This window comes from Dipodomys ordii, unplaced genomic scaffold (assembly GCF_000151885.1).
Source record: "Dipodomys ordii isolate 6190 unplaced genomic scaffold, Dord_2.0 Scaffold43, whole genome shotgun sequence".
Lineage (NCBI taxonomy): Eukaryota > Metazoa > Chordata > Mammalia > Rodentia > Heteromyidae > Dipodomys > Dipodomys ordii.
In genome coordinates, this window is record NW_012267259.1 from 4446463 (window position 1) to 4460503 (window position 14041).

General features: G+C 37.1%; 1 protein-coding gene across 1 annotated transcript in view; it reads left to right on the forward strand.

Moving 5' to 3' along the window:
• The window catches only part of Dcc (DCC netrin 1 receptor), a 997292-nt gene that overhangs the window by 696971 nt on the left and 286280 nt on the right, over nt 1–14041 (forward strand). The window contains exon 9 of the mRNA XM_013018919.1: nt 6043–6197. Coding sequence (XP_012874373.1) covers nt 6043–6197 — 155 coding nt within the window. The remainder of the gene's footprint in view (nt 1–6042; nt 6198–14041) is intronic.

The following is a 14041-nucleotide window of genomic DNA, read 5'->3' on the forward strand; positions in this document are numbered from 1 at the left end:
AAAAAAAAACATTTGAATACATATCTTAGGGTTCATTTCCCTGACATCACCTTATCTGACCTTTTCTGCTTGACTCAGACATATACTAGATATTGCAAATAAGGGAAACCGGTTCTTTTATATTTTCTAAACAAATAGCACTCCTCCCTCAGAACATTTGTACTTCTTTTCAGTACTCCTAGAACACCCTGTGTCTGCAGACCCATGGAGATCATTCTCCAAACTCCACTAATTCTTCATGAAGTATCATAGGCTGGATAGTTCCACAATGGCTGTCTGTATGCTGCCAAGCCAAGGAACATAGTAGCTGCTCCGTTATGCATGTTCTGAGGCTCAGTTCCTCACAGTGAAGATTACATAACTGGCAGGCCTACTTACTTCTGCTGTCTTTGTTCTGTCCAAACACCCATTCTCTTGGATACTGCTACCCACATTGAGGTGGGTCTTTCCCTTAGTTTGTTGCCCCACATGAGGATTATCTTCATAAAGCTCCTCACATATACCACCAGAGAATAGCTTTAACTGCTTTTTTGCTATTTTCCCAGGCCTTTCTCAATCCAATCAATGGATTAGCCATCACAGCTGGTGACTTTGGTTCCTAGCATGGGGTAATACTGAAACCCGATGTGGAAGGTCATGATAAATATTAAGTAAATGTTTTAAAGGTGTTGAAACATTTGTTCTTTTCCCAGTGCACCAAAAGCACTCAGTTCTTTTTAGCTAATGCCATGTGCAAATGATTGTGTGGGTTTCAAATTGAAATGAGTGAAATATAGGGTATTTCCTGACTCAGAGAGATATGTATTACCTTCACAAGCAATAGCCCATTAGATCCTTAGATAATGTAATTATGATCATCTCCCTTTTCCAGGGAAACATGTTCAGAAATACTTTTAAAAATGCTGCCTAAGAACCTACATGATTGTAAATATTAGACTCAGGATTACAATGTAAGATTCCACCTCCAGTGATCTCTTCACTATATACACAAAGGAAAAGATATTCCCTAAAGGACTACATAGAAAATATGCTGAGAGTGTAGTTGAGCGAACTGAAATACCTTTGTGGGCGTCGTTCAATTTAATCCTCACAATGGCGCTGTGAGGTAGGCAGATAAGGGACTGGTATCTTCATTTTGCAAATGAAGCTGGGAAGACTCTCAGATAGCCTCTGATGTGTTCAAGGTCACACTCACTATTTTGCAGCAGAACAAAGGCTGGAGCAGGTCTTCCAACTCGCAGCACTAATGCCCTAATGCTCTGTATTTCTTCATGCTGCTACAGAAACCTGTGCTCCACTGCATGAGATTAGAGACTAGCTTTTCAGTGATTGACATGGGAGAGTCATGTTAGAATTTACTGTGCATTACAGTCTCTATATGGAGTTACATATTCTTTCTCCACTCTTCTGGGTTGAGGATACAGCAGGTGATGGAGGTTGTTATCCATGAAAGGAATGTATTGTGACGGAAAGAGAATGAGTCACAATCCAAAGCAACCCAGCGGCCCTGGCTAAAAGCTTGGCAAACCCAGTCCTCCTGCTAAAGCCAATGCTGATCTGCAGTTTTTTCTAGACTCAGTCCCTTCTGCCTCAAAATATTCTTAGAGCACTGAATGAGAGAAGAGTTATTTTATTTTTCCACAGGATTCAAGACATTTGGAAATGTAAAACATGCTCTCTATAGATGTCATTGATAAGTGAACCAACAATGATTCGCTTAATAAATACTGAATGACCATCAAAAGCAGACCCAGTACTATATCGGATATGGCTGAGATGTCAAAACTTTCCTTGGAAGCTATTTAGTGAAATTTGAAAGACCATCTTGCTGGTGAATATATCTAAGTATACAGAGTTAAGAGCAGTCATGGAAAGAAACACACTTCTATAATCAATGTAAGGGCTGTTCACAGGGTGTCTCTCCCATAGTCAGGATTACATTTTGAAGAGGTAATGAGTAAAGGATCAGACTAGAGGTCATCTGGATGGAGGCCATAAAAGATGGATCAGAGGAGCTGGAGCAGTGAGGATAAACTTAAGAGGTATTTAGGGGGAGCAAGTAATTGGAGAGAAAGCTACCACCCACAGTCACAAAGTGTCTTCTATATTTCAACGAGGGAAAGCTGTTCAGGGCTCTGGGATAAGGATGCTGGAGACTGTCTATGCTTGGGAATGAAGAGGATAAACTCCAATCTAAAGTGCTATATTTGGATTCCATTACAACATTCCACTAGGGTTATTAAGAAAAGCCTTGAGAGGGCTGGGAAGGTGGCTCAGCGGTAGAGTGCTTGCCTTGCATACATGAGGCCTTGGATTCGATTCCTCAGCACCACATAAGTAGAAAAATTCAGAGGGGGTGCTGTGGCTCAATCAGTAAAGCACTAGCCTTGAGCTGAAGATCTGAGGGACAGCACCTAGGCCCACAACTGATCAAAAAACAAAAACAAAAGCCTTGAAAGTAAGATTTCTTTTATTAACTTTAACTAGTTGTACAAAGGAGTTGCCATTTAGCAAAGCAAGTTTATAAAATACAGTGCAATTTGATCAATGTCACCTCTTTCATCATTTTCACTAATTCCTCCTTTACCCATTCCTTCCTTCACTCTTACTTTTATGGGAGATAGATAGATAGATAGATAGATAGATAGATAGATAGATAGATAGATAGATAGATAGATAGATAGATAGATAATTCTTAACTGCATTCTCCCCTTCTTCAAAGAAGTTTTTAGCCAAGACATAATAGAAATTCTGTGAATACCTTTAATAAAGAAGAAAGTCTCCACTTCTTATTATGTTTTACCTGCAATACATTTTAGGGTTCTTCTTTTTGTCTAAATAACATGGATTCCAAAATCCACAGTTCCAGAATAATAAGGGACTTAGCTTTATAGAGTTGTTGTGTCTCTTGATTTGAGCACTATTTCAGCAAATATCACATTCTACTTTTGATATCTTTTCAGTACTATGCAGATATTTTTGAGACAACATTTCACTCTGTAGCCCAAGCTGGCCTCAAACCCCTGATTCTCCTGTCTTAGCTTTCCCAGTGATTGAATCACATGCTCAGCTTTCTGTGTTCCGTTCTTACACTCTCTAAATATATGAGACTAAAAGTTAAATACATGTAAAGGAGATGCTAAAAGCCTTCCTTCCCTACAAAGAAACTGCTGTATGGGAACTCTATCGGTGAGAAATGGAGAAGGCACATTTTGAGAGATTGAATTGGGAGTCTTTGTTGGAGAGCTGCCAACTGCAGAGGGACTCCTGTCTCAAAGACCTGCAGCCCAGTACAGAGGTTGAACAAAAATCCACGTTTGGGGTGGAGATCCAAATCCAACAGAAGCAGACCATAGAGGGAAATGCTCAGGTACCAACAGAACCTTCCACCTCGGGAAGTTGCTCAGGGGTCAGTTTAAGCCTTCCATATTGAGGACGGGGAGATATGCCTCAGACTTTCCAGTGAATCAGACCATTTAGGGAGATAATCAAGGGCAAGCATTCTTATAGCTTAAGCTCTCCCAAGGCTAAATAGCATGACATCTGCAATTTAATGAATGGCCTCTTGCACCTGGAGGCGGAAAACCCCCTCCACCTAGGAAGGCACCAGGATGATCATGAGAACAAGGCCATGTTGCTTAGACCCAGTTTCCTTACTTCAAAGCTTTCATGTAATTCCTACAGAAAGCTACTAATTAGGCATTTCACAATTCACATCAGCCTTTGTTGCTCATCTCAGAGTTGCAGCTAAATGGTAACACCCTGGTGCACTTAGCAGTATTTGTTATATATACATGAGACTTCTTGTTACAAATAATCACTAGGAAGCAGGATTGTGTTTAATCTGTACATTTCATTTACTTCTGAAATATGAAAAACAAGTTCTGAATTCAGTTAGAGAAAAACAGAAAGCAAACAACAGCAAATGAAACACAAGGGATTTTTCCTTTCCCAGGAAAGAGTATCAGACAGAGGAATAGGCTGCTTTGAGTAGAAGCTACTCTTTTTTTTTCAGGTAATGAAATAGGGTTCCAAGAAGTTAAAGTATCATGCTGAAGGTAAATTAATTAAGTTGGGAAGGAGCTTGAGATCTAATGCAGGTTTCTAGGCATTTGTAAATCCATTTTATGTAGAGACTTAATGAAATGATTCTAAACTTTTCTCATTTATTTATTCTTTATTAAAAAAAAACAATGAGCATGAGTAATAAAGACCATCTGGTATATATGCTGAGAGTGAATGAAGTATGAATGGAAGATGAGTTCTTTTCTGAATTAGGAGAAGATGGTGAGAAGCAGCCAAGCTTTCACATCAATTAGATTCAAATTAGACTTTATTTGGAACATGTTTTCTTTCTTTTTTTCTTTTTCTAATGAAGAAGGAAATATTGTGCTGCCCACTGGTGGATCATGTCTCTTATCCTAGTTCCTTTAGGAGGCTGAGATCTGATGATCCTGCTAAGGTCAACCTGGGCCAAAAAGTCTGTGAGATTCTTATCTCCAAGTAACCAACAAAAAAGCTGGAAATGGAGCTAGTCTCAACTGGAAAGAGTTAAAAAGCTTAGGGAAAGCACACCCAGGCCCTGAGTTTAAGTCTGGCACAAGAAGAAGAAGGGAGAATGAGGGATAAAGAAGGGGTGGAGGAGAGAGAGGAGGAAGAGGAAAATGAGGAGGAGGAGGAAGAGAAGGAGCAGGAAGGTGAGGCAGTAGGAGGAAGAAATAGGAGTCCAGAGAAGTGAACCTCTAACCTCAATTGAAATGAAGATAAAGACAGGGAAGAAAGAGAAAAGGCAGAGACAGGCAAATGCAAGGGTGTGGGGGCACATGACTTGTAGCAGAGAAGTGTCCCAAAGTTTAGGCCGTAATGGGAATTCTCTTGATTTTCCTGTGGAAAGGAGATTTCACTAATTATAGGATGGTTGACAGCCCAAAGCTGTGGGCAGGAGGTGGACAACTTATGTATGTTAAAAGTGAATCTGTCAGTACAATGTAGAAAGACCTGGGCTGTTCTAATATTATACATTGTTCACTTCAGACTAGAGCAGAGGCCAGTCTCCAGGACAGGTGTCCGGAACGCATGCAGAGTTAGGATGCAAGGGTGTATCCCACACCACCATGATTGGCTTTATGCCTCAAACTCTGTCAGTGGGAAAGATTTACAGAGATTATGTGCCAGGGAGGCCTGATGCTCCCTGCTTTACCATATTAAGAGTGTATATCATTCAGAAATCCCCACCCTTGCTCTTGAAAGCCTTTGCTTGATTGCAATTTCACTTTGAGTCTCTCCAAAAGCATGACAAAACTCAATGACCAAAGGAAAATGCACTACGTATAATTCCTCTGAGATATCATCAAGAAAGAACTCAAGAAACACCTGAATTGATGAGGAGTTCTTTCATCGCTCAGTTCATTCAGACATATTGGAAGAATACCCAGAAGGTCTAGAAAAGAATGCATTTGTAGTTATCTTTTATGTCAAAACCCCTATCCAGGGAGTTTTATCATCTTATTCTGTATTGCATATTCCTCCATGCTTAGCAGATCAACTTATGTGCACCATGTAGGACATTTGTATAAGTTGGTGGCTGTACACGCTTAGATGTGTCTTAATGAACAAGGCAGACAAGTACATGCTACTCTTAAGTTTCATGAAGAAAAGAATTTACTTCCTGTCAGTAACTCCACTTAAAGTAACCACAGGAGCCAGAGCTTCATATATGCACAGGAACTCTTAGCATCTGCATTTTCTTTCCTCACGATGAAAGAACACGCGTAAATGCATTTGTTGACAATACTCACAAAGACCAATTTGTACAATAATTGAAACCTTGATTTCTGGCATTAGCCGGGTGTTTACATAATGCATCTTCCTTCCTCCATTCCAGATGTTGCTACTTATTTTAATAGCTCTTTGTTTGCCATGAGTTTTGATTTTAAACCATAAAGAATCTAGGGAAAAATAATACTTATATTTTACAAGTTTCATCCATGTTTATCAAATGACTGGGCTAAATGATTTCATTTTGCAACTTTGATATCCTAGGGAACGAGCCTTGAACACGACCCAGCCTGGGTCCTTGCAGCTTACTGTGGGAAACCTGAAACCAGAAGCCATGTACACCTTCAGAGTTGTTGCCTACAATGAGTGGGGGCCAGGGGAGAGTTCTCAACCCATCAAAGTGGCCACTCAGCCTGAATGTGAGTATGCCAGGGGAAGGGTATATTAAGAAATCCTTGTTTTCATTCACAGCATCCTGAATCATAACAGAGGACCTTTTGAGGTGACAGAATGGAAGGGAGATTTTTGTTAGTGTGTTCATTTTGTGGGAGGATTTTTAAAGGTGAGGTAACATTTCTTTGAAGCATGGCCTCTTGACTTAGGTCATTGTTCTTCTTTATTTTTAAACATGGTCTTTGTATTAACTTTAAGTAGTTGCACAAAAGACTTTGAATTCAACATGTCAGTTTGTAAGTGCAATATGTCTTGATCAACATCACCCCTTGACTTATTCTCCCCCCATCATTCCCAGCCCCACTCATGCTCTCAATTTACCTGATTCTGTGTTCACACATGTACCTTGAATACTATGACTACCTTCAACCATTCTTTCCTGTAATGGAAAATTACCAACTAATTTTTTTTTTTTGTCAGGCATGGGGCCTGAACTCTTGGCCTGTGCGCTGTCCCTCAGCTCTTCAGCTCAAAGCTAGTGCTCTACCACTTGAGCCACAGTGCCACTTCAGGCTCTTTTTCTGTTGAGGAATCAAACCCAGGGCTTCATGCAGGCAAGGCAAACACTATAACTGAGCCACCTTCCTAGCCTAGCTAGGAACGATAAAGGCTTAATTCACCCATGTATTCACCCTTAATTCAGCCCACATAAGAAAGTGGCTTATCCTGATTAACACAATTGTATCAATATTGTTGGGATTTAGCCACCTTCTTGAAAGTTTGCTGTTTTAAGAATTTTTCTCATGGTCTTTGAAGAGTGTAGCATCAAAGGGGGAAGGGACAATGGCAGGGAACTCCTAAACCCAAGGACTTATTACAGATCATAATTATACTCAAGAGGCATTCAAGAAGCTACCAGAAGGCCAGCAAAAACAAGAAATGTAAAAGAAAACTTCTATTGTACCATATCATTATCCTCTAACATAAATCACTTTCATTGAACTACTTGATCACAAGGAAAGCAGATGTTCACTCTTGGACCAATTTATAATTCTATAATTTCTACTGTTGGAAAAGGAGAAGTCCCCAAATTGTTTATTTGACAACTCTCTCTATACCATATAAGATTTTCAGATTTTTAATCCATTTTAATGTTATTTACAAAGCTGAATTACCAATGAGCCAATCTTTATATTATTAATTAAAAATTTATCATCTAAGAGTTAAATCTAAGGAATGACGACTTGTAAAATGCTGCCTTATTTTAGATACTTAATCTCATCTACTCATTTCAATTAATAGTTAGTACTTATACTTTTGTTTGCTTTATGAAGAAACAGAATGTAGAAAATGACTTGGTATACCTTTGGAGGATGAATTATAAAGTAGAAATACTTATTGGTAAGGTGAGAAAATGATTTTTGTACTGGGTCAGATCTTGGGTGATTTGTATTAGCTCATCCTTCTTGAGGAAGGAATAGGCATCCAGAATGCATCTGAGTGCTGGAAGATCTACTCTTGGCAAAGTCTTCATTCTTTCTTCTTGTCAGACAAATTTCCAAAGACCAAGACTGATGTATTGATTCAGTGAAGAGGAAAAGGCTAGGCTTTTCAAGTTGTACAAATATTTGCTTCACAAAAACACAACCAAATAGCAACTTCAAGAGGGTAGTGATATATGGGTTTTAAACAATTATAAAGACTTGCAGATGCTCAAGGAGGGCCATTAAATAACGCACAAGACCCAGTACAAAATAGTTTGACTTGAAACTAATTTAACAATACTTAAGGACAACAGAAAGAAAATAAAAAGGAAATAAAGAGATGGCTTTGGGAAAATTTTAAGTAATAATAAAACATTAACAGCAAAACATAAAGTGCCTTACCATGCAAAATCCTTACAACCTATGAGTTTGCTAACCCATTCCCAAGTTTCTGTTCTTGGCAAAGTTTATTGCTTTGTGTATTTAAATAAACAGATAGTTCCAATTAGGTTAACATAATATTTGAGCCATCAGTCATGTTATCAATGTCTCTTTCTTCTCTCTTTTTCTCTCTATCCCCCCTCTCTCTATATATATGTATATGTATATATACAGAATGTTACAGTTATAAATATTTGGAATTTTCAACTCTTTTAGTGAAAACAAATATATACTATATGCTATAAAGTATAGAGACTGATTTTTCTGTCAAACTCCTCAAACTTCTCCAAATTCTATAAAGAAAATGCTCACTCAACTTCTGATACTGAAATATGAATTTTTGAAATTGTGTTTTTTTTCTCTTGAAAGATGGAATCTCTATGAATTACTTTAATTATTTTTCTATGCATTTCCCCTTTAAAAGTAATTAATATATTTTTTAAAATTATCCTTAAGTAATTGTGCCAAGGAGTCTCAGTTCAACATGGTGGTTGCATTGTATTAGTAGAGCTAGCTCTAGATGTTGCTGAGGAGTAGAGCACAAGCTCTGCTAAGGCTTTAGCTTCCATCTTAAGCACTGTACAAATAAAACAGAAAAATCAGAAAACAGCATGAGAAGTGTGTGCAGAGTAACTCACTGGACACTGGCTTTTATAAGAATTTACTTTAACAATTCACATAAAGTAAGGATAGGGTAACTAAATAATGGCAAGTAAACTCTCCATTGGATAAACTATTGCTGAATGATGCCATAAGACTGAAATGATCTTCTCTCTAAAAAGGAAAATAGGATAACTTTCTGTTTTAGAACTACGATATAACCTTGAATATATTTTCCTTAATGGTAGCACTAATAGCTGTAGTATATTCATCATACTTTGGTCTTTATTGACACCACTATTGATCCAATTACCTTTACTCTTACCAAAATATAGAATAAGAATTGTTTTGTTTTGTTTTTGTGGGTCACTTATTTTCACTGTGACTTGATTCTAGTTCATGAGCATTGTCAAACTGATCGCTCATATCTTACTGAGTACACAGGCAGATGCTACAATGAAGTAGGCAGAATTTCTCCTTCATTTAGGAGAGGTATGTAATTTTTTCATGTACAAAAGAGTTTGTTTATTCTTCATTATTCCATAGCTCATTGCTTGCTATCTTGATTATAGAGACTACAGTAGGTAAATTATGTTATATGAATAATAGGTGATGCATGTATATTTTATGTTCTGTTCCTAGCAACAAATGCTATTCTTGCGATGTAGAAATAGTCTCAGGGGGGAAAATGAGCCCTTCATGTCCACCTCTGCTCAGCAGTCCATCAAATAATTAGAAGTTGAAATATACCAGAGATTGTCAGCTTTCCTTCCTTTCTCCTTTTGTCTCTCTGTCTCTCTGTCTCTTTGTCCCCTTGTCTCTTTGTCTCTTTTCCTCCCCTTCTTTTAAGCACATCTTTCTTCTTAGAGGAAGAACAAGGGCTGATTTCATTATTTGACCACACTATCAAGATTTAGAGGCACAAAGGGAAGGAAAAGTTTGTCGGTATTTCCCTTTCAGACATAATGATCTTATCTTTTGAAAATGGGTCTCATCCAGGGATGCATTTGCTTGCTTCTTTTATCACCATTTTTCTAAATGTGATGTAGTAATTGTCCACTAAAATTACATAGCTTTTATACAAATTGAATTTCAAAGTTTTCATATTATTGAAAATATCAACTCTATTATGAGAACCATCTTTTCAAGGAATAAAAACTGATGGAGAATATGTCTGAAATATAAATCAGCCAGCCACTCTCTCTATAAGTGCATACATTTTACAGTAATCATTCAGACAGATCAACAATCCGAGATCCAGTTTATGGAATAATCACCTGCAATAGAAAGGCTTGATTTATATGAAAGCTTGTGTCCTCCGATTGTATCTTTCTTTTGCCAAACCTTTGCCCTATCTCTCCTGCCTTTGTGGTGTATAATTTCTCCCTTGTATTATCAGCTAGGATTTAAGTCCCTGCCTGCTTAAAGACATGTCTAATCTTTTCATACCACATGTGGCGATTTTTTCTGAATTATGATTTGAGGCCCTATAAGTTCTGTTAAGGCAGTTTAATCATCAGGGATGTTAAAATGGACCACATACTGGCTTTGAGGGCTTCAGTTAGAATAGGAAACCTGTTTACTAGACCACAACCCAATTATGTACAAAACCCTTTTATATTTAATCGTTGTAAGCAATAGTCTTAAGTCTATTATATTCGGTAAAGGATAAGTGAAAGCAACCTCCCAAACTGACTTTACAATATATTATGTGGAGGAATAGTTGTGTTTGCTTTTTTCTTCCATTTCTGGATTAAGAAAACCCAATAGGTCTCTATTTGCATTATGATTATAAACACCACAGAGAGGATGAATGACATCATGTACTCAAATTTGCTCTTGTATTCCAGACTTTAGGGTCTTTAATCGCTAAGACTTCCCTTTCCTAAAGTCTATAAGGTGGACATAGCATTTCTTCTGCCCCTACCTCTATTTTGAAGATGACATGAGAATAGGAGAAACCCCTGCATCTATTTGCCATCTGGTAAGCACAGAGTAGCAGGAAGTCCTGTGACCCCACCAGGATTAAAGGAGAGCCCAATTCCAACAGAGCTAACTTAAATGCAAAGTGGGACACACATTAGGATAATCATGCATGTAAATAAGGCTAATATAATAACTCATTTACAGTCTGGAACTGGACTGATTACAACCAGCACTTTTATATACTTCATTACTTTCCTTTAATTAGTCTTTCTTTTGGCAGGATGTTACAACCTGTCTTGTTCTCTAATTCTGCCCGTTGTACATCTTCATAGCCATAACTAAAATTTGAAGACTTCTGCTCAGAAAACACTACAAATATGCCACAACATTACCATAGTATGGATGGTTGGTTAAAGGATGCCAGTAGAATATGTTTGTACTTAATATGTTGCCAAGATGTGAAACATAAATTACAGTGATTTCTACATGATTCTATGCACTAAGCATACCATCTTTATTATGGTGGCATACAGCTTATTTCTTTTATCAGTTGAGCTGGTTTACAAATATTAACTATACTGCAAGGTGAATTGAATGAGTATTGGTGAAAAAAGTTGATCACTACCTAATTAACAATGGGCCAGCTATATGGTCATGAATGTGCTAGATGTGAATAGTAGAAAGAAATAAAGGGAATCATCAGTATTCAGTCTGTTTTGCAAGCATAAAGCCACTGATGACATTTTTGAAAGTCTCTGGTGCAAAGTATGTTTTCAAGTATTACAGATATAATATGGAATATGTTAAGTTTTCTGGTTTGGCATCCTCAGTAACAGAAGGCATAAGAAATCCATTTGGATTTAATGGTCAATTAGGCACAGTATCATATTTTTCATAATGATATACATCAATGGAGAAACTAGAAGGTAGGCTTAGAAGAATGGAGTGTTTAATCACCACTAAAATAACTCAAAACAAATATTAGCCACTATGTTTTTCTTTGATTTGCTCAACAAGTTGTTTTTCTTTTGCAAAAATCCATATCTACACTATCTGTAGATTATTGTACCCCATGTGTTTATTTAAATTTAGATATATTGAAATAAAATAAAATTTAAGATTTTTTTCAGTTTATACTACCTACATTTCACTTGCTTGGTAGTATTTAAAATTTAAATAAAAACATATTTAACAGGATTGTTCCCCTCAAATATTAAACCATTAAATATAGCATTAAAGTTAAAAAATGTTTCAAAAGCTCAGAGATTCTAAAATGAACACCTTCTCTGATTAATTACTTAACAGTTACTTAACTATTTTCTTACTTTAAAAACAAATGAAGGTATCTTTCAAAGCTCCATAGGAAGTGAAAGACAAAGATAACTCATTGTTTGAGCTAAAAAAGGGTATCACATAGTTTGGTTTTTCCCAACAAACTCTGTCAGTTTTGCTCATATTTTGAGGACACAGGATAATTCAAGTTACTTCAGTTCATATCACAAAACAGCTGGAAAAGTTATCTGCCTCATGAAAAGTAATACCAGAGTCTCTTCTATTTTCCTGACCTTATGGGAATATGAAGAAAGGGAGCGAGCAAATGTCAAGAGGATCCCTAAGTAGTTTTGTTTGGGGTTTAATTGCTTAGTTTGATTATGTAGCCTACTAAAAATAAAAGCAGGTTGTTTGCTAGACTGAATTAGAGCAAAAGCCAGCTTGAACATCTTCAGGGATATTGTCATCCTGCTGGGGCAGCTGAATGAATCTGTACTCCAAAGATAAAAACAGCTGAGCTGAGCTGTTTTAAAGGGACTCCTTCTATAGAGTGCTAATGAACAGGAGTGACAGAGAGGAAAGACAGAAAGAGAACATGGCATTTCACTTCATGTGTATTTATATACTCCCTCATCGTGAGATCACTGTTGATGCTTCCTCAAAGTTTTCTATAAAAAGTCACTGCAAGGATAGAAAATTGATTGAGAAGGCAGGATAGGTTCTGTATTAGTTTCTTTCTGTTGCTGTAGCAAAATACCTGAGACTGGGTGGTTTAAAAAGAACAGAATATATCTCCCACTGTTCTGGAGAACTGGGAGACATGGGCAGGTTTAGGTTCTAATGAGAACTGTTCTTGCTACTGCATGTTGCAGAGAACTCAAGCACCCAGCCTATACCCTTGCCATGTAGAAGAGACAAAAAGAATGAGTGGAAAGGCAGCTGTTTTCCTGCAATCTTTTGTAAGAAATGAATCCCAAAATGATTGACTGAGCCCTCATGACTTAAAAGGACTTCCTCAAAGGTTCCACCTCATAATATTGTTACATTCTGGAGTGAACTTCCAACATGAATTTTGGTGGAGGCATATACATTAACATTTTATTTTTATTTATTTTTGTGATTTAAATATTGTGTATTCTTTTTTTAAATTTTTAATATATTTTTATTGTAAAGATACTGTAAAGAGGGGTTCCAGTTACATGAGTCAGGTATGAGTAAGGTAATGAGTACATTGTTACTCCCTCCTTTGGAGGGGAGGGATGGTAGGGGAAAAACAGAGCAATATACATTTAAATCATGGAACTCGCAAAAGAAATTAGAGGTTGAATTTTTGATAAAAATATATGTGAAAAATAAGCTGTGGAAAATATATTGTGGGGCTAAATTTCTTTCATCTTTTTCATCCTAAAATTAGTGTTATAATTGAATAGGGTGTTACTAATGGGAAATTTAATTTACATAAGACACTATTCAAAACATGTTGGCTTTTAGGATGAAGTATTTGGATGTATTTTAGAAAGTATCACATTGGCTAAGCTAAAATGTTATAAACCTGGCAAGATGACAGACTCCTAAAATCCCAGCAGTCAGGAGCCTGAGTCGAGTTCAGGCAGCCCATGCTAACATAGACAGATCCAGTATCAAAGACAGAGAGGACAAGACAGCACAGAGCAAGGAAAGGAAGGGAAAAGGAAGAAGGGGGGGTAAGTTGAGGGGAGTGATGTGGAGGGGAGTGGAAATATTAGGGAGAGAGGTAAGTGTAGGGGGAGAAGGAAAGAGGAGGGAGATTGAGAGAGGGAACGAACAAGGAAGGAGAAAGGAGGGAACCATCCCACAGATAATACAATGTAAAATCTACTCTAAATGAAATAATGCTCACTTTTAAATCACTTTACTATTTTTATGAATTCTGCTAACTGCAGATTGTATTCTGCCTGCTGTATAAATGATAAATCTTACGTATTACACAAAAAAATCAATATTGTGGCAAACTATTATTCTTGGTATCCAATGTTCTCAAGTTATATTATTTTAATTAAGTTATTTTTTCCTACTTTGTTGGAAGGTGTCTGAGTGGTAGGAATACAAACGTTTCCTATTCTATAGAGATTCTCTGACTTGAGCCAAATCCTCCCCCTTTGAGGGAC